General features: G+C 43.4%; 1 protein-coding gene across 1 annotated transcript in view; it reads left to right on the top strand.

The window, feature by feature from the left end:
• Window positions 1-20,175, top strand: part of dscaml1 (Down syndrome cell adhesion molecule like 1) — a 99,727-nt gene that overhangs the window by 5,296 nt on the left and 74,256 nt on the right. The window contains exons 2-3 of the mRNA XM_085796462.1: window positions 5,385-5,705; window positions 13,853-13,999. Of these exons, the coding sequence (XP_085652588.1) occupies window positions 5,385-5,705; window positions 13,853-13,999 (468 nt within the window). The remainder of the gene's footprint in view (window positions 1-5,384; window positions 5,706-13,852; window positions 14,000-20,175) is intronic.

The following is a 20,175-nucleotide window of genomic DNA, read 5'->3' as shown; positions in this document are numbered from 1 at the left end:
TATTTATGTGACTTTGTATGTGTGTGTTTGAAGGAGAGAAAGAGTGCGAGCGGGAGGGAGAAGGAGAGGGATTTATAACCCTGTTTTTCTATGCACGTGATGGTATGCATCTCACTGTGTGCGTGTGTATGTGTGTGTGTGTGTGTGTGTGAGTGAATGAATGTAGATGAGACAGAAAAAGCTGCATTATGCATAGCGGTTCACCATAGGCAATATCCTTGCTTCTCCAGCATACATATTCATACTCCATTTTCATATCCACTGCAAAAACAGGAAAAAAAAAGTGCAAATGTATTTGAGTGTACAGCAAAGAAAGATTTGAGTCAAAAGAAAACCAGAAAAGGAAACACAGGCAGAAAAGGAAAGTGAAGGTTAAGAAAACAGAGGGAGTGGAAAAACTAAGGAACAAAACAAAGATTGTGAAGGATTCTCCCAACAGGAAGGAGGTTTTGTGGGTGTTTCACCCCAAATCACTTTGACCTTCTTCATCGTAATCAATGTATTCAGGCATGAAGAAGGGAATCAAAATACAGTTCATGAACGGATGAATGCTGCTCCTTTGCTCCTTATTTCTCTGCTGGGGAAAGGGTGGAAACAGAGCCTGGGGCTATGAAAGGACTATGATAACCATCTGAGGTTAGATGTTGCCCAAATAAAAAGGAAAAACTAGGTTATTATTATCTATTTCTTTTGCTTCACAGTTTTTTTAATGCTGTTTGACTGATAACATTGTTTATTTTAGCTTCCCTGTGGTCATTTGTACGTTTCGAATCTAATGAAAGGTCTGGGTCAGATAATTTGTTTACATTCTCGGCCGCACAGTAAAATGCACCTTACTGCATCTTCAGATTAAAATAATGAACTTGATTACTGTTTCCAACCTGAAGAGGTCAAGACGGGGAAATAAAAACGCCAGAATTGTTTAACAAAAAGTTAGAGCTCTCCCATACATGATGAGCATCAGCAGCCTGGGAGCTCCTGATATGATACCAAGTAAGAGAATCCTCGTTCCACTCATGACTATGACAAGGCACCTGGTCGACATTGTCATATAATTTTGGCTTGGGGCCATAACCAATGCAGTGTGTTGACCGAGGTTTGTCTCCATGTGGCTGTATTCATGTATCTTTGCGTGCATGAGTATGTGTATGTGAACTCAGTGACCTGAATTCGTACCATAGGACAAAGCGATTAGCCATCGCATCATAAGCTGCAGTTTTTTTTTTTAGAGGTCTGCTTCCCTGCAGGATGTTGATGTTGTAGGATCAACACTGTTTGTAGTTTTAGTTTGAGGACACTGTTGATGACATCACATGAGGGTTTGAGTTATTCCTCAACAGATAAGCAAAAGCAGTTCATGTATTCAGAGATTCATCTAATCCTTTATTTTTTCTTGTGAATAACTTTTTTTTTTTTTAACCTATATGTATCTTTAAGTTACACAGAAGCCAAACGGTCTGGGCATCATTAGCCTGCAGTGATTTCCTTCCAGCTCTGCTGCAGTTGGACAGATTGTGCAGTCACTCATATAATTTAGGTCAAAACAAGATTATGATTTGATTTAAGAAAGACAAACCCCTGTCCCCCCAAAAAAACAAAAACAAAAACCACACACAGACAAGCTTTATTAACATATTTATGTTCAGGAGCAATGTCGGCACACAAACTAGATTATGAATTGGCGTAATGCTGACTTTTAAACCGCGACAAGCAGATTGCATGTTTCAGTCAGTCAGTTGTAACAAGTTTAGCATGAAACGTAGTTAGCATGTGGGCAGAAAGGTTGAAGGAAATGGCTAAAGTGAATGAATAAATGTCTTATGCATCCATCTGGCAGGCAGTAGTACTACGAAGACAAACTTTGTAGTGTAGACTGTAGAAAAAAGAGGTGGAAAAAATAAATACACAATACCTATCAGGATCAGGTGGTCTTATAGATATTCACATGTGCAGCCAAAGATCCAGCAATACCACAGTTTCCTATGAGATTAAAAATTTGCTATAATTCTACAAAGACGTCATATATCAAGTGTGTATAATGGTGTGCTGGAGTCCTGGGGAAAAAAATCTACTAGTCTGAAACAAAAATTATTTTGTAATTGACAAGATGATACAGTATTCTGATCACATTGATATTTTTCTTCCTGTTGTGGGGGCTTTCACAGGTAGAATTAGTTGTTTTTGTCATGGAAATATTTTGCTTCCAAAAATAGCATTTGTCATCAGAGAGAAGCAGGTCACTGTCATCACGAATCATCTGCTAATAGTTTTTCTCTTTGCTTGCTCTGTATGGAAACACTTCCGTGTGTGTGTGTGTGTGTGTTCCTCACCTGGCAGTACACTGTGGCGCTCTCCTTGGTGCTGAAAGTGCAGAACAGCCAGCCCCAGCAGCCTGCGAGAGTGATTGACATGGATTCGAACTGTAGGATGGATTGAACTTGACCTGAATTTGGGTTTTTTTGAACACAGAGGATCTGCTCCAATTTTAGCTGGTAGGCAGGAGAACAATGACTCTCTACCTCCTCAGCATCTCTGCCGTGCTGCTACACGCACATGCACTTACAGTCTTGCGCGCCTTGCACATGCACCGGGGGGAGCAGCGATCACCGTGTTTTCCTGAACGCCTCACACCTCCACCTTTGGCTGAGTTTGACATGAAGAACTGAGGCAGTCATTTAACATTAACCTCTCTATCCCTTTGACCTTACTGCACACATGCACACACACACGCACACACACAGGCTCGCTCAACCGGCTGCATCCAAACACCTTTGCACCTGAGCACCTTTCCCCCCCACTCAGCCAGCCACCCGTGTCTTGTCTACAGTGTTGCACTCCTGCCCGGCTCCGCTCCACGCCCACACACCTCGCACGCATGAGAACCAGGGAAGTCGGACCCCGGCCTCCCACGGCAGTGCGATTACAGAGTGGATAGACTGTGTGTGTGTGTTAAATGTGAGAGGAGATTATGTGGGTTTAACTCTCAGCGTCTGGCATACAGATTCCAATCACATAACATTGCCTGTCTTCTGGTGTGGCAGGAAAAGACAAGAGAGAGTGTGTTTGCATGTGGGAGGGGGTAACTAGGAAGGGTGAGCGAATGATGGAAGATACTTCACTTAACCTTTATTTATACCTTTATTAGTAATTTGTATCTCATTGTATCGTACAGGTGATCCCATTGATACACAGGGTATCACTTCCAAGACAGACCTGTTCTATAAAAAAAACAAAACAAGGACAAGTAATATTAAAAAAGATAAGATGGAGGGATGCAGATAGATGCATCAAGTGAAGAGGCAACAAACAATGGAGGAGAGAGTGAAAAGCACCTTATGTCAGTTATGGGTTTTATCCCAGATCTTTGCATTTCACTTGAGCCCTTTCTCATGTCATTCATTCCATTCATACTATTCTATTAATGTCATTATGTCATTGCATGATGCTATTTATACTGGACAGAACAGACATAAAGAATGGTCTTTTGTATCAGCTATTCATCCATGTTCTTGCCATGTATAAAGAGCTTAAAAAGACAGCCAATGGGCTTCCATGTTTCATTTTATGGCTGGTTCACTAATGACATCCATTGATGTAGAGGATCTGTAGAAATTACATCTTAAAAGACATCTGATAGTGCCGTTATATCTCCATTGATGTGCCTCAGCCACCACCCTGTTTCCTCCCAGCACAGAGAGAATTAAAGAGATAGGGCTAATCCAGGCATTGTTGACACAATCCAGGAAAAGGGATTAATTAAGTATCATTGTCTGAGAAGAAAATTCTCTGGCTCGGGGCACAGCGTCTTCCCCTGGCCTCCAGCCAAGCTGAGCTCAGCACTTCTTTACACTCCTCTACAGCCCCCCACCCCTCCTTCACGCCCCTCACCACCACCAATCCCAGCAAACACACACACTCACACACACAGATCTTGAATCACACCTCGATACCCCACTCTGTGCTGGTGGAGAGAGGATATATGGTAGTGTATCTCCCCTAGGACAACTTATCTGGCAGCAGCTCTTCATATGTGCCACAACCGCATTGTTTTACAACATCTGTGGTATCTGGCCAACTCCTCAGGCTTCTCCAGCTACAGTTGGAGGCCTTCCTACAGTGATGTGACAGGCTTTGACTAAGACATACGGCAGTTTGCTATCACGCCCATGTGAATGCTTTGTTTTCCTGCGTGACGGAGGATACCGATAATGACGGAGGTACAGAAAAGATGAAGGTGGCTGGGTGGGTGTGCGGGGGGTTGGTTGTGTGAGTTGAGTTGTGTGACCCATTTTTTTTCCTCCTATTGAGAGGCAGGTTTCCAAAAGGACTCCATGGGTGCATTACTGTACATTAGATTAAATATATTTAATGCTTATGGGATGAGACGATGGGTGTTGGGCGCACGTGGAAGAAGTTGTTTGTTTTGAGGTGACCTGGATGATGGAGATCCGACTTGCATGGTGCATTTGTGTTTCTGTGTAAGTTTGTGTTGGAGTCATATTGTAAAGTGAATAATGCTCACTTTACAAAAGCATTATCAAGGATTGCTCTTTATGCAAAAAAAAAATCATATTGCAATTATTTTGGCAGATATTGTAAATGTAATTTTTGGTGTAATGGTAGTTTTTGGCATTTCATTTTCACTGGGAAAAAAAACAAAGATGCTGATTCAAGAATATGGTCGCTATAGGCTGGGGTGTCTCTGTAGCTCCATGATGCTGATGGTGCCAATGTCCAAAAATAACTCATTTTGCATTTTACTCCAAAAAACAGAAAGAAAGAATTGCAGCTCTTGCTATTTGGATATAGAGGAAATAATACATTGTACTCACAAATGTAAAACACAAAAAACAAATTAAATGTGGAATATGAGATACTGTTTTTTAATTAACTATTAATATCAACCTGTGTGCTGTCATATAGCATGTTACTTGAATATCAAGACATTTTATTGTATGTTTTTTGAAAAAAGCCTTTACTTTTTATAAAAAAAAACATATCCATAATGAGGAGATCAAACACCCTATCTTGCCTCAGGAGTCAGTTTAGTGAAAAAGTGAAACTCATTGTCAAATTGTAGTAAATTGCTTCATTTGTGTAAATTGTATGTGTAGCCAGGTTATGTGTTATATGTTCTGATGTTGTTTTGATATTGGGGAATAGGTACAGTAACATGTTCCAGATTTTTATGCTGTGCTATTTTATATGATGTTGAGATGTATTCCACTCCCAGTTTTCAGTGTAGCTGAAATGATTTAGTTTTCTCTCAGTAGTACTATTTGATTGTGCACATGCTCCCTTCTCTTCATACCAGTCTGACCTGTGAAAGTTGGCTGACACCTACAAACTAACCACCACTGTCTTCCTTTCTCTCCTACCAACAGTCAACAGTGAGGATGTTGTCTCTACGCGGCTGTACTTTGTGAACGCCTCCCTGCAGCGGGTGACCTTCTCCAGCTCGGTGGGGGTGTCCCTGCCCTGCCCTGCGGGCGGCGCCCCCCATGCCGTCCTGCGCTGGTACCTGGCCGCCGGAGACGACATTTACGACGTGCCCCATATCCGCCACGTGCATGCCAACGGCACCCTCCAGCTCTACCCCTTCTCTCCCTCTGCCTATAACAGCATTATCCACGACAACGAATACTTCTGCACTGCTGAGAACCAGGCAGGCAAGATTCGAAGCCCCAGCATCCACGTCAAAGCAGGTGAGACCTGGACACACTCTTTCCAAAAGGGTTTTTAACTGGATAGACTTTCAAGGGGTTTGCCAGCAGTTTAAAAGTTTGAAATTAAACATTTTAAAAGAATGGGACGCTGCATAGCTCACTGGGTTGAGCAGGCATCCCATACAGAGGCTACAGTCCTCACTGTAGCCAACCTCAGTTGGTGTCCCTTTGCTGCATGTCATTCCCCCTCCCTCTGCCTCCCCATTTCCTGTCTTTCTCTAATGTCCTGCCAATTAAAAGCACCACTCCTCTCCCCGCCTCTGAAAAAAATTTAAATGGTCAAAATTGAAGCATCTGAAGCACATTTTTATTCTGAAATATAAAGCAGGCTTAAAAAACCACTGGATCCCACAATAACTCAATATTGTTTTTCATTTCAACACCCACATCATTCAAACTCATTGTCTCCAGAGTGTAACACAAGTTTTTTGTTAAAAATTCTAAGCCCAGTTCGTGATAACTGATCAGTAGGGTTTTTTAGACTTTGAAGAACTCCTTCCAGAGATACATCTAAGAATTTACTTTACTGTTGAGTACTGTACATTAAAAGTGTTAGCTACAAGTTTAAAGCAGATATCAGTGGAATGTTTTTGTTAATATAAGTCCTAAATAGTCCTATTTTCCGTCAGCAATCACTTACATGAAGTATTTCAGCCTAAACACGAGTCTCTCCGTCACTCTGCTCTGCTGTAACCCGAGGAGAAAATTTTCCTTGTGGGATACAAGTGTTATCCAATGAGGGGAGAGAACGGCATGAAGGGCTGTGTGTGCAGCCAAGGGATGCGCGTGAATGTGGTGACGTAGCACGAGGACCAATTGATGCCTGACAAGGGCGGGGGCTGCTAACTCATGGTGGGTTCAAGGAAACTCGTACTTTGTGTTTTTCCTTCCTGTGAAGTCATACCAGTTCGATCTGGTACGAGTTCACGGGTCGGAAGTTACGAGTGGCCGTTATAGGGAACTTTCACAGACAACAGGACGGTAAAAACACGAGCTACGGGTTACCTGGAACGCTACCAAGTCGTAGTTGTGACTTGAAGCTGTAACTTACGGTTTCAAAAGCCTGCCTTGAACACAGCATTAGCCGAAACGGCCGTGCCGATGATATCTGCTTTAATCTTCCCGGCCAGTAAGTGTCGCACTACGCCTACAGGGAGTGGCTAGTAGCTAAAGCTAAGCTAACGCTAACCGTATTTAACATCTGAATCATTTCACACTAACTCACCTGCAGACGAACCTGACAAACCAGCAGCATCACGCCTGCACCGGAAACATTACAGTACCGGCTGACCGTTAGTTAGCGTTAGCATTAGCACAATGCCATTTCTCCACAGAGCTATCAGGATCTGCCCCCCCCCCCCGAGCTCCGCCTCGCGTGACATCAACGTACTAATGCTGTTGGTGCAGAGATCATTTCATGCTGACATTGCCAACATAACCAGATGTAAATAATTACACATTTTGGATCCGTCAAAATTTATAAAACAATTATAGGCTATAGCTACTGTAAAAAAAAATCTGTAAAATTAATACTTTTATTCTGCACCCCTCTATACGTTCTCTGGATGTATTATTATTTTTTTAATTAATCATTTTGATGAAAAAGTTGGAGCTATAACCTTTAACTTGACTGCATATTTATAAAAATGGTCTGAATCCTCAGCTGGGAGGAGTTTACTTGGGCACGCATTGAAATTGTCACAACATTATTACCTAGTTACAGCCCAGCATCTGTAAATATGCTCACCCAAACGGCAGTCATATTGGCTTACTACACCAACAACTTCTCTCAGTGGGGGTGAAGTGTGTGAAAGCGCCACGTCTTGACCCTGTGTGTTAAAAATCCTCTGGAAGACAGACACGCAGCCACGCAGACAGTTGGTTTGGTGACCTGTCCGCGCTCCCTGCCAAGGTCAAAGCTGGAGAGAGGCGCTGAACACACAGAGGGAAGGTGTTACTGCTCTTCCTCACACTAACGAACACACACATAAACATCATAAACACATGCATATGACCTAACGTGATACACACTGGATACACATGTATACAACGCTCTTGCACACACACCCACACACACACACACACACACACACACACACACACACACACACACATTTTCTCTCTCTTACATGCACACCAGCCTTTGCATAGCTCATGCCAGCAAGCCTCCTGTCTCCCAGTCTCTCCATCTGTCCATGGACTGGAAAGTCCCCTAACTACACACACACACACACACACACACACACACACACACACACACACACACACACACACACACACACACACACACACACACAGAGCGACACACACACACAGATACACGCACACAGAGCCATTTTCATCAAGCTGGCTCTTGGTGTTTAGTTGCCAGCTCTTTGTCAGGGTGTTTGGCAAGAAAGATTTTGGAGAGTCAGCTAGACATGGAGGGATGTGAACAGGATCATGCAAAAAAAACTGGATTTTCAGGTCATGGTAATAACCAGGCAGACATTTTGACTGTGTTGATCAATCCTGCATGGAGAAACAGTCAGCACTTCCCTGCCACACACATTATCCGCCATAACAACAAAACAAACTCGTCTTCTCCAAAATGCTGCTGGAGTCTCTTCCTCGCCACCAACACACAAACACACCCATATGGCCAGTGTGATCCCCAGAGGAAGACATTCCCTCCAGCGTGAGAGTGACCTTCTAGCCAGCCTCAGTGTTGGGATGACCTTCCCTCCCAAATAATTACAACAATTAATCAATTAAATGCTGAGGCAACCACAACTCCACAGCTCCATAACCGGGCCTCACATTCATGTGTGTGCACCTCATTACCTCCATAGTCCTGCATATCACACAGACACAAACAGACACACTCGTATGCACGCTCACAACACTTACACGCTCAAGCACATACACAACCCTGTAGTTGCCATGGGCGACAGAGGCGTGAGCGTTAGGGTGTGGCATGCCCTGTCTCAGGTGGCGCCGGAGAATGATGACAGCTGACAGCGCGAAGTGTGACACCCCCCCCAAAAAAAACTCTGCCCCACCCCCCTGCCCCATCGCCACCCTTCTCTCTCTCTCTCCATCTCCCTCTCTTTCTCTCTCCCTCTTCCTACCTCCCTTCTCTTCACATCTTCACATCTCTCTCCATCCCTCCCCCTCTTTCTCACCCTCTCCCATGCATGCTGATTGTGGTCCAATAATAGCACTAGCACCTGTCTGGATAGCTCTACATTTATGAAAATCACTATGTGGGCTGCTTTTCTTCCTGGATATGTTTTTATTTGGCTCTGTGGTTGTAACTTTTCTCTAATTAGCTTCTCTAGTGTTTTTCTAAATATCAATCTATTGCAGGCATTTGTTTTTTTAGTTAAACATGGATAGTGTGAATGTTTTCAGACTGAGATTTGAGAGTTCTGAATAATAGTTGTGTTTTGGACAAAAACTATCTCAGGAATGTTCCAGAAAGAATCATTATATAAAATACTGAGTCCATGTTTGAGCTCCATAACTACCAGTACTGACTGCTACTAATTTTCAGATGCATGCTGTGAAATGACCTTTCTTACCATTGGCTTCCATTCATTTCCATGTGGCATAAAAATCAACTACCAAACTTTTGTAACTTGTTAAGTAATAAATAGCTTGCTCTATATTTTCTCCAGCCAGTTAGATAACTGTGACTGTGTAATAAAATGTATAAAAAAATGAAATCAAAACTGAATTCACTGGCTACTTGGAAGCAGGAGAAAAACATTTGAAACACCTACTTGCTGAACAGTTTTCTCTTGCTTCCTAACCTATACACATGCCATGCACATGAGCCATACAGTAAAGGTTGGATAGATCTGGTAAGATTTATACCAATAGCTATCTCCTTTTTCTCCCATTAACCTAGTTCTTCCACTAAAAGGTCGTGCTAACCAGCTTGTCAGGCTTTTTTCACCTGGTGAAACCTCTTATGCCCGTTTCCTGTAACACATTTATTGGCAAAATAGGAAATATGTTACTGTAATATTATCTGTTCAACATTCTGCCCTGCAAACAGGATTATAACCAAAACAAATGCAGTGATGGTTTTGAATCATGTGAAACTCGGCCTGTAAGCTCAGATTTTCATGATACTATATTCGGTCTCAAACCAAAGAATGATAAATATTAATAAAGAAGTCATTCAAAGCTAGAATTTCTGTTTTTTTTGTCCTGCATAGTTTAAGGATGTTTTGAAATTGAATTGTACCTAAGTTAACACACCACCTCCACCTATTCTTTCTTTGAGGAGAATATGGAAGGCAATCTGCCAGCTGTCAGTGTATTATCACAGAAAAAAGGCAGAGAAAATCAATTTTACATTGACAAAAAGATTCAGCATTAAGCTATTCTTCTGAATTGGACCCCAAGCCCAAAGCAGAGTGTTTTGTGTGTGTGTGTAACATATCCGGCAGTTTGGCAGCAACTATACTGTAGCTTCAGGAATGAGGGTCTACTGTATTTTAATCTCCTCTCCTCTCCTCTCCTCTCCTCTCCTCTCCTCTCCTCTCCTCTCCTCTCCTCTCACATGTGACTTTACAGTAAAAATTAAAACACGCCTTTTCCACATACAGTTAGTCATAATTACTTTTTTTTGCAAGTCTTCTGCCTGAGTCCCAGGGAAACAAGGACACCTGTTCAGTGAGATCACCTCATCTCCCTTTTGTCCTGACTAAAACACACAAATCTACATAAGCCTGGGCCAAGACAGCAGGTGTTGAGATCCCTTTCCTCCATCTGCCCTCCTCATCTCTTCTCTGGCTGACATTTTCTTACTAATACAGTTTGTAGGGTCCCTGAACCTGATACACAAGATCGCCTTTTCTTATCCATTCAGTAATGAAACCTGCATCCACTCATTTCTCCTGTATTTCATTATTTTTCCTCCTTCTCTCTTTCTCCTTCTCAGTGTTTTTGCGGCCTCGCTTTATGAATAAGTAAATGCAGTATTTGGTTTCCCCGTCGTTAATTATTGAAGCGACAGTGATACAGGACTTGCCTCCCAGTGCACCCAGTGCACCAGACCCATGTTTTAGCTCGTTCCTAGGCAACCAGGCTGCATATAGTCAGGCATCAGTAACATCCTAATGATTCTGCTGCGCATGCGATGAGGGGGAGTGCAATTTACACACAAATCAGTTGGGTTACCATTTGCATCCTGTCACAAGGCTTAAGAGAATGAATATGTAATGTTTTTTTCACCCCCCTCTCTGTGTCTTTCATATCTTGGAAGAGGAACGTGTGTTAAATGACAATGCTATCATAACAGTCGCCTCTGATCGGAGGTGGATACATGGTTTTGTACAAGGGCATGTTGCCACACAAGGGCTTATTTGACTGGTTTTAATGGGGAGAGAAGTGGTTAGACAACACTTCTGTAAAGGTTAGCAAGTGTCGGACAAGCTGGGGTCACAGCACGGGGAAATACAAACCTGAGGTGACCTTGACTGGATTTGAACCTGCGCTGATGTGACGCACAGTGACTGCCGTCATTGCAGCCAACATTTACAAGCTGTCAAGCTGATTTTAAACACTCTATGAGAGGCTCGGTGGGCATTGGGGATTTTCCCTGCTATTGACGAGAGGCAGCAGGGTCAATCAGGGAGTAAATAAATGATTGAAAGAATTGGCCGGGCCACAACAGCCGAGGCTGCTCAGTCGATACTGGCTATTGATCTGCAGGTAGACGGCATCAGTGGGAAGCAAGGGCTCTTTAAATGAATAACTGAAATGAAGACTTGATTGGAATTATTTGTCCTTTAGCTTTGATTTGCTTACAAATGAGGCTTCAGCTCAGATTAGTGCTCTTGTGTGCCAGGTGACCAATGTGAGAAGTGATGTGCTCTCCGGGGGATATATCTCTCACCGCAGCCATCGATTCAGCTGAGATACAAAGTGGCCAGGCAGCAGCGCAACTCATGTAGTATAGTCATACTGTATGGTGCAAGGTTAAACTTCAACAGTCCTACGCTATACTCCAATCTTAACTCCTTCATAAGTCAGCGAAGAAAAAAAAAAGAGAAAGGGTCCAAAGTTCAGCCAATTATGGAAAAGTAGAACAATGTAAAAGCAATGGACGGAATCAAACAAAGACTTGGAAGTTTAAACCTCACACTTTAAGGTGAAAGACTCCCCACCATTTGGACAAGGACATTGGCTTTGGTTCCACTGGGTTCCAGTGACAGTGGCGGCTGGCATAAAGCATTATTAATGACCAAGGAAACTGGCCTTCAGGCTAGGCGTTAATTATATCACTGGAGAGCTGGGGGAGAGAGAGCGAAGAGGGTGGGGCCCCCTCTCTGTGTTGTGCATGTGTATTTGTGCGTGCGCGCGTGTGTGTGTTTTACATTGTTAAGCCATTACTGTCCTCATTTCTAAAGGAAGCCCGGTTGATAGATTGCGTTAGATTGTCATGCCAGAGACAACATCAGCCTGAGACCTCATCTGATTTCTGTAATTGTGTTTTTTTTCCCCCCATCTTGCTCATGTCAAGTAGTGTGTGTCAAAGTTACTGGGGAAATATTTGGCAATATCCCTTTGTACAAATGTGATTTGGGGGTGTGGTGCAGGCCCCACAGAGTTGAGTTTGGAGAACACAGCTCCCTGTTCACTCAGTCAAGCTAGCGTGCCCTTGAACCATACCTGCCTCTCCTCCTCACCAAAATAATCCATTAATTTAATTTCACTGTACTTAATTTATTTAATGAAAATTTATGCTCTGATTCAGCATTTCACGTTTCTCACTAATCTAAATGTGACAGAGTTAACTGGAGAGATAATTTGGTTAGCTACAGGCTACTGTTTTCATCATTAAGCCCGTCTTAATCACCACCATCCTTTCTGTACACTGGCACAGATTTGCAGCCTAGTGCTCTGCATGCCATGTGCAGGGGGTGTGTTTTTTGCCGCCTGGCGCCTGCATGTGACAGTTCCGTCGGCCGTGAGCAACCCTCGACTCCTCGCCCGTCTCATAGCATCTGTGGCGTTGTTCTTTAAAAGGCCGAGGACCACTCACAGCGTATCCCCTTCACCGCAGCTCCGAGTCAGCCCTCCTTACGATCATGGTGTGCCTTTAAATGTGGGGCTAAAGAGAGAACCGCTGGCCTAATGTGGGGGGACAGACCACCAGGCAAGTTTGTTCATGAGACCAGCCCTTGCTTTTACAAAGGGTTAAACAGGATTTACAAAGGGTTAAACAATATAAAGTGATGTTACACAGCAAAGAACAATGAATTGTTACCCTAAAACAGCAGCGATACGATTCGTTGATTCATCAGTTGCAAGGGTGACTAAATAAATCTGCAACAATTTTTATGAACAAACTGTATATCAAACTAAATATATTTTGGTTATAGCCTGCTGTTTGGAATAAACAAACAACATGAAGATGTCTCCTCTGGTTCTTGGGAGTAAGACGTGTTGCTAAAACCGTTAATTTTGCTGAAGTAAACATGGCATTGTAACACTACAACCTCCTGTCAATGGTTTGTTATCCTAGTGGTTCTCAAAGTGGGGTCCGGGGACCCCCAGGGGTCCTTGTGAAGGGTTCAGGGGGGTCCCCCACAGAAATTTCTCTAAATTTTGGTAAAATTTTGAGAAATTTCAGATTTTTTTTTTCTATATTTTGGGAAAAAAAGTGCACTTTTTTCCAGAAATATTACATTTTTTCCTGGAATTAGTTTTCCTAAAATTCATGCCATTAACCCTAATTTAAATCTACATTGACTAAAAGAGTAATATTATTTAGTCTCAGAACAAATACTTGTGTATTTCTGGTGTTTGTTTCCAAATTTTGTCCAATGGGGGTCTGTGGTTTAATTTGTGTCAGTTTAGGGGTCCTTGATGTAAAAAAGTTTGAGAACCACTGTGTTATCCTACAGGCCCAAAATGTCAAACATTCACTGGCCCCAGTTTTGTTTTTGTGACAGTTTGATGCTTTTTGTCTATTGGTCTGTTTGAAGACATCATCTCAGACTCTGTGAAAATGTGTTTGCCTTGACTTTCACTACTTTGGTTTAACCTCAAATTCACAATCATGACCATATTACCATCAACCATGAGTCTTCCTCTGACTAACTCTGGCTCTTTTCTCCACGCACCAGTGTTCAGGGAGCCCTACACAGTCCGTGTGGCCGACCAGCGCTCCATGCGGGGTAATGTTGCCGTGTTCAAGTGCCTCATCCCCTCAGCCGTCCAGGAGTACGTCAGTGTGGTGTCTTGGGAGAAAGACACCGTCTCCATCGTCCCAGGTAGGAACATACTGTATATCCGGAGGTGGTCATTAAAGATAAACACACAAGAAAAAACATCCCCACATCCACCTTTCTGTTAATGTCCTCTCGCTGACATGTACCGTGATTGTACAATGATGTGAGTTTTATTTGGCTGAGTGCGTACTTGCAGTGTTTGATCAGTTGGTGGGTAATAATGGAAAGCAAATGATCAATGTAATCCCAGTATGTCAGTGGACTCAGCAACATTTGCCCTTACTGCAATGAGAAATCTCTCCTGTTATTTTTAGACTGAATAAAACCACAAACCCTGAGCTGTGTTAGTATCTCTTTTTTGTTTTTTTAAACCAGTTTTCTTGTAATGGAGTTTTCCTCCTTGCTTCCCCCTGTTTGTGATTGTTGACAGCCTTTAATCGATACTAATCAATTTATTTGTGCTGGTGACATCTCCTGTTTTGTCCCTGGAGGGAGGAAAAAAGAAAAAAAAAAAGCTCCAATCATTCAAGTCTGATGAAATGCCCTTTACCTGGCACATCCCTTGCTCTTCACTCACTAACTGACACTGCTGTAGTTAATAGCTGTGTTACAGGGATAAATCAGGCATTAGTAGACATAGTGCTCTCTCTCTCTTTCTCTGTGTGTATGGGAAGGACTGAGAGGTGTGTGTGTGGGCTTGGGTGGTGGTGGTGGTGGTGGTGGTGGGGTTTCTAATTTGATGAGTGATAGATCTGTTCAGCCGCTCATCACAGTCACCCAAAAGAGAGCAGCCACACCTCCAGGGCTCTGCCGTGTCTGGAGCTGCTCTCCTGCCTTCATCTGATCCTCTATTTGACTCATTCAGTGTTTTACTGAGGAATGATGATATTAGTTTGAAACTGATCCTCTGACATGCTACTATAGGCCTGCACATTGGTGTTCATGTGGACTGTGTGTGTGTGTGTGTGTGTGCAGGATTGTGTGGTGCAGTGTTAACATTTGCTCCGCGGAGCAATGGCAAATTGCAGGGTGTCAGATGAGACTGTTTAGGTCAGATGATACGTATTGCTCCCTCAGCCTCTTATCTTGCTCTCTGATACCGAGCAGCCCTTTCATCTCTCTCAATAGTGTGTGCAAGTGTGTGTGTGTGTGTGTGTCTGAATTTGTGTGCCTCTTTGTATGGCTCTGTCCTTCACACGGGAGCACTCATTGATCCAGCACAGCTGTAGTGCGTGCGTGTGGGAGCATGCGTGTGTGTGTGTGTGTGTGTGTGTGTGTGTGTGTGGCCTGAGGGGGGTTTCCAGTCTGGATCGATAAAGCTTGCTGTTGGATTCCCCTCTCTCTTGTCACGGATCCCTCAGTGTGAGAGTGGTGAGACCGGGCCAGTCTGTTTGACTGATAGCTCTGTGTGTGTGTGTGTGTGTGTGTTTGTACAAGCCACTGTATCATGGCAGTGTGGTGAGAGCTCAGTGGGAGTATGTTATTGATCAGCTGATGGACGTGTTTGGTAAAACATGCACATATGAACAAGCAAGAGCATGTGTGGCCAGCATGACCATACACGCACACACACACACACACACACACACACACACACACACACACACACACACACACACACACACACACACACACACACACACACACACTTGTTCAGATGAGCAGCTTTCTCAGTCTGTCTTTAGAATAAAAATAGTTTCACATCATTTGCCCCATATATGATTAGAATTCACTACAGTATTTTTGCATAATATTCTTTAATCTTTTGATATTAGTCATCTCTTTAATATAAGTTTATAAGAAAATAGAGTTTTTGTAAGTTTTAATCATGTCCAGATGTTCAAGAATAACCATCAATGGTATTTATTTTCACTGAAACACCATCTTATTGTGTAAAAGTTAACTGATTATCAGAACAATTGCCAATCATTCCTTTTATGTTGATACCTGATTAATTATTCCAGCAAATACCCTGGAACATCAGCTTGTCCAATCTGCAATGTGAGAATTTGCTGTTTTTATCTGATTTATATTATTATAAACATATATGTCTCTTAACTGAGCACAAAAACATACCTTAGGCATTATTTATTATTTTGTGACATTTTCTAGTGAAGATGAACCAACAAATTAATTAGAAAGGGTTGATAACTTATTTGATAATTAAAATAATCGTCCTGCACCATCTGAATTTGCATTTGAAAAGGTTTTTTTGTTTTCCATCTTTCTCTCTCTCTCCATCTCTCCTCCTCTCTTTCTCTCTGCTGGGCTGATGAATAGCTCTTATTAGTAACACAGTGCTCCTCTTCTTCTTTCCGTCCATCTTTGGCTCCAAGCCTCCTCTCATCTCTCTCCCTCCCTGGTACAGACTGGTGGCCTGTGTCAGCACCGTGGCCGCACACAGACACGCACACCCAGGCGGGAGGGAGTGAACGTGCGCTGTGCGCCCCTCCCTCCCTCCCTCCCTCCCACACCATCACCCATGGATCCATCCCTCCATCCATCAGCTCCCAGTGGCGTGAACATCGTTCTCTCTTCTGATAGCACTCGAGATGCTCTAGCGGTTTGCAATTTATTAGGGACAGTGCATGCCAAGGTGTCGCCCCGGCAGGATGACACATGTCATACGGGCGGCCGTGTTGGTCAATAAAGCAGAGTTTGAATGGGCTTTGATGAAGAGGCAGGAGGGTGTTTGCTGACAGCTGGCCTCACTGCGAGACGACCCTGCCTGGGTGTCGTGTCACTGTTTGACAGCCAGATCTGTTTGCGTTGAGGCCCGTTCAAGGAGCGGGTGTGTGTGTGTGTGTGTGTGTGTGTGTGATGGGAGGGGAGGGTGTGTAGACAGATAGATAGACAGACAGTCAAACAGAGGAGGGCTTTGTGTGTTGACTGGCTATCCTGGTTTATACTCCCGTGTCATACCTCCCCTTCTTCTGCTATCTCTCTATCCAGCCATGTCTCTCCCTCTAATTGATGGTTTGCTGGTGTTGCTGTCGGTTAGAAAATTAGCATTTGTTTGCTTGTCAGTTAGGCAACTGAAAGAGAAACGCTCCGCTGACGGATGTGTATGAAGGAACTTCATCTGTGTGCTCGTGTGTCTGCGTGTGTGTGCGTGCGTGAGCATGTGTGCATCATGTCACTTTGTTAGTATCCATCTCCTCCTCCAGCTGGAGCTTAAAACAGTGTGAGTTTTATCTGGTCGCCATGGTAACGGGTGCGAACCGGCGGGCGGAATGAGGAAGGTGTGAGGATGCATCGCTGCCTGATTTTTATTAGTGCATCACCATGGCTGAGCTCCGCCACACTCTTGCACACACACACACACACACACGCGCGCACACACACACAGACACATACAACATAGCTGCATATTTATGCACAGTTCAGTGACAGGTAGCATAGATATACATGTTGCCACTGTCAAATGTGAAGATAAACCTTTTTTTTCTCTCCAAACAAAACAAAACAATCTATTTCTTTCTTTATTTGACTGTAATTTTATGAGTTGTAAATTTCATGGTGCATGGTCTAGAATAGGATGGTGATGGTGTTGTGTGTTTTGAGGTGACATTCTGTACATGTGCAGGCACAGTAGAACAAGGCCAATAAACTGGCTGCGTCAGGGTATCGGCAAATATTATCTAATTGCAAATATATCGACATCTGGATGTGTCAGCCAATAAGTAACAAGAGATTGTGTAACATAATTATACCAAAGATATGTCTAAAGGCACATCGTGATCATATTTCAGAATGAATTTCAGGAATGCTTGACAGAGTACCGTTTTTAAATTTTTATTTTTTTTAATGTCTCATTCTGTCTTATTTTTGAAAAGATTGAATGGATTGTATCACTATTGTACAATGTCACACGTTAGATACAGCTTTTCTTTTCTTAAATTCCTTAGATACAAATATAATGCTTGTGTGAATCACATTACATGCTGTTATTGAAGATATTAAACTGAATAACATGCTTCGTTAAATGTTGAAGAAAGCATCAACAGTGTGAGCTGTACAGCAGTGATAAATCAGACACAGGAATTCATGTTTTTACCAACCTGATGCAGCTGCTATTTCAATGACTTCTGATCTAATGTATTGTAAATGTGAAATAAATAAATGTGGATTATTGGAAGTATATTGATTGTAACTTGTTCAAAAAGTTCCTGTGGATTCCTGCAGGTTGTGTGTTGTGTTGTTCCCCCACTCCTCTGCTTTATTGTGCGAAGGGACCTCAGAGAGAGTGACACACGGTGATAGAGAGATAGATGGAGTCAGTGATTGGTCGATATAATGGGAGGGAGAGAGTTGAGGGTAGAGAGGGAGTGGAAAAGTGTGACGCCTGTATTTTGCATTCATTGATTGAGGTTGTTTAATCCCCCTTTTCTTTCACACACACTGCCTCTCTCTCTCTCTCTGTGAAGTGTAGCGTCACCACAGCTGCTGCAGCTTCTGTCCCAGTCTCCATTTTGTTCGCCACTCTGCAGAGGCCTCCGTGTTCTCTCTCTCTCTCCCTGCTCCTCTGTTCATCCACTCTTCTCTTAACTTTATCCCCTCTCTCGGCCATTCCTTTTTTTTTTCCTACAGGCACTTATTATTAGGAGAGGGTGAAGTGACAAAGCATCGTCTTTTCCTTCCACTCCATCAAACCTGAAAGTGAACAACAGACAGGCACCAGGAAAGAAAAAAGGGCAGAATAGGCAGAAAAATGAAAGACAAAGTGGCACAAAAGCATGACATGCTAAATTATGCAGATGGCGAAGTGGGCATTGGGATGGAGGGATGGAGGGATGATGGAATGAGGCGAGTAGGTATATGAGGACATGAGAGAGGATGGGCAGATGGACAAAGAGAGAGGTGTGTGTGTGCAGTTTTCTTGCTGTCCCCAGCACCCCAGGGAGGAAGAGGAGGCTGGGGGCTCTAAAGCCACTGTGTCCTGCCATTAAAGATGCATCTGACAAGTGCTTAATGCCCCCCCCCACCCCCCAACCATCCCCTCTCCTCCACGTGTTTCACCTTTTTTTGTTTTATTCATCCCTGTTAGTTTTTGACCATTAACCATTACGCACATCCTGCCCATCCATGTGTGTGTGCTAGTCTTTAGGATGGTGGTAGTTTGTACCTATGAGGGTGTGTTGAGGGGTGGAGTGGGGTGGGATGGGGGGGAAATGGGTGGTGTTTACTTATTGATGTGTGTTTATGGGCTGTGGTTTGTGTGTGTGAGTGTGTGTGTGTGTGCGTGCGTATTTTTGTGTGAGTGTGTGTGTATGTGTGTGTGAACCTGGCACTGATGCGTGTTAGGTTGGGTTATTTATTCAGCACTCATGTTTGGATGTTTTACAGAGAGAACAGGTGCAGAGCGACTCTGAGCTCGCTCTGTTTGAGCGGACTCTGTGTGTTTGTGTGTGTGTGTGTGTGTGTGTGTGTGTATTAGTGACACAGAGAGAGAGAGAGAGAGAGAGTGAGCAAGACACAGGGGCATTCACTGCTGTCCAGGCACTGATAGGGCTGCAGTGTTTATCTCTGTGGATGACATGATTTGAGTGTTGAAAGGAAATGATAAATTAGAGCGTTCAAGATCCACTGACTGATGATAGATAGATAGATAGATAGATAGATAGATAGATAGATAGATAGATAGATAGATAGATAGATAGATAGATAGATAGATAGATAGATAGATAGGAACATGGATGTTCTGTGTAGAGATTGAAATGGCGGGAGAGATGGAGGGAGATTGAAGAAGGGAGGGAGGTAGGAAGTGAGAGAGGGCTGTGCACGAGGAGAATTTCAATGGCACTCCAATCATGCAGGCAGTCTCGTTAGCCCAGGGAACATTTGCATAGCGCTTCGGCGAATTCATTTGGCCTTACTCAGAGAAGATGGCTCCCTTTCCTCTCTGCTAGTTAGTTATTCATTAACCACACACAGCCAAGGTGTGCGCCAGTGCATGCATGTGAAATTTAGCCACCGCGCTCCTGTTTGTGTCTGACCTGACGGCCGACACGTTTTTTTTGTTGTTATTGTTTCTGAACTGTATATAGTCCCTGTGGTTTTGTGCGTGAGCTCATTGCCTGCTGTGTTTTGCAGCATGGTGGTGGTGACTGAATGGATCCACACCCGGTTGCATCCGCCTGCACATATACATACCTACAATAGTAGTGTAAGTGCATGCCAGCAGACAGGCAGAGTCGCTGTCAGATATTTTGGCGAAT

This window comes from Trachurus japonicus, chromosome 13, assembly GCF_045865225.1.
Source record: "Trachurus japonicus isolate A0001 chromosome 13, Traja_1.0".
NCBI classification, from domain to species: domain Eukaryota; kingdom Metazoa; phylum Chordata; class Actinopteri; order Carangiformes; family Carangidae; genus Trachurus; species Trachurus japonicus.
The sequence above is the reverse complement of the archived record's forward strand: the minus strand, read 5'-3'. Positions and strand labels throughout refer to the sequence as shown.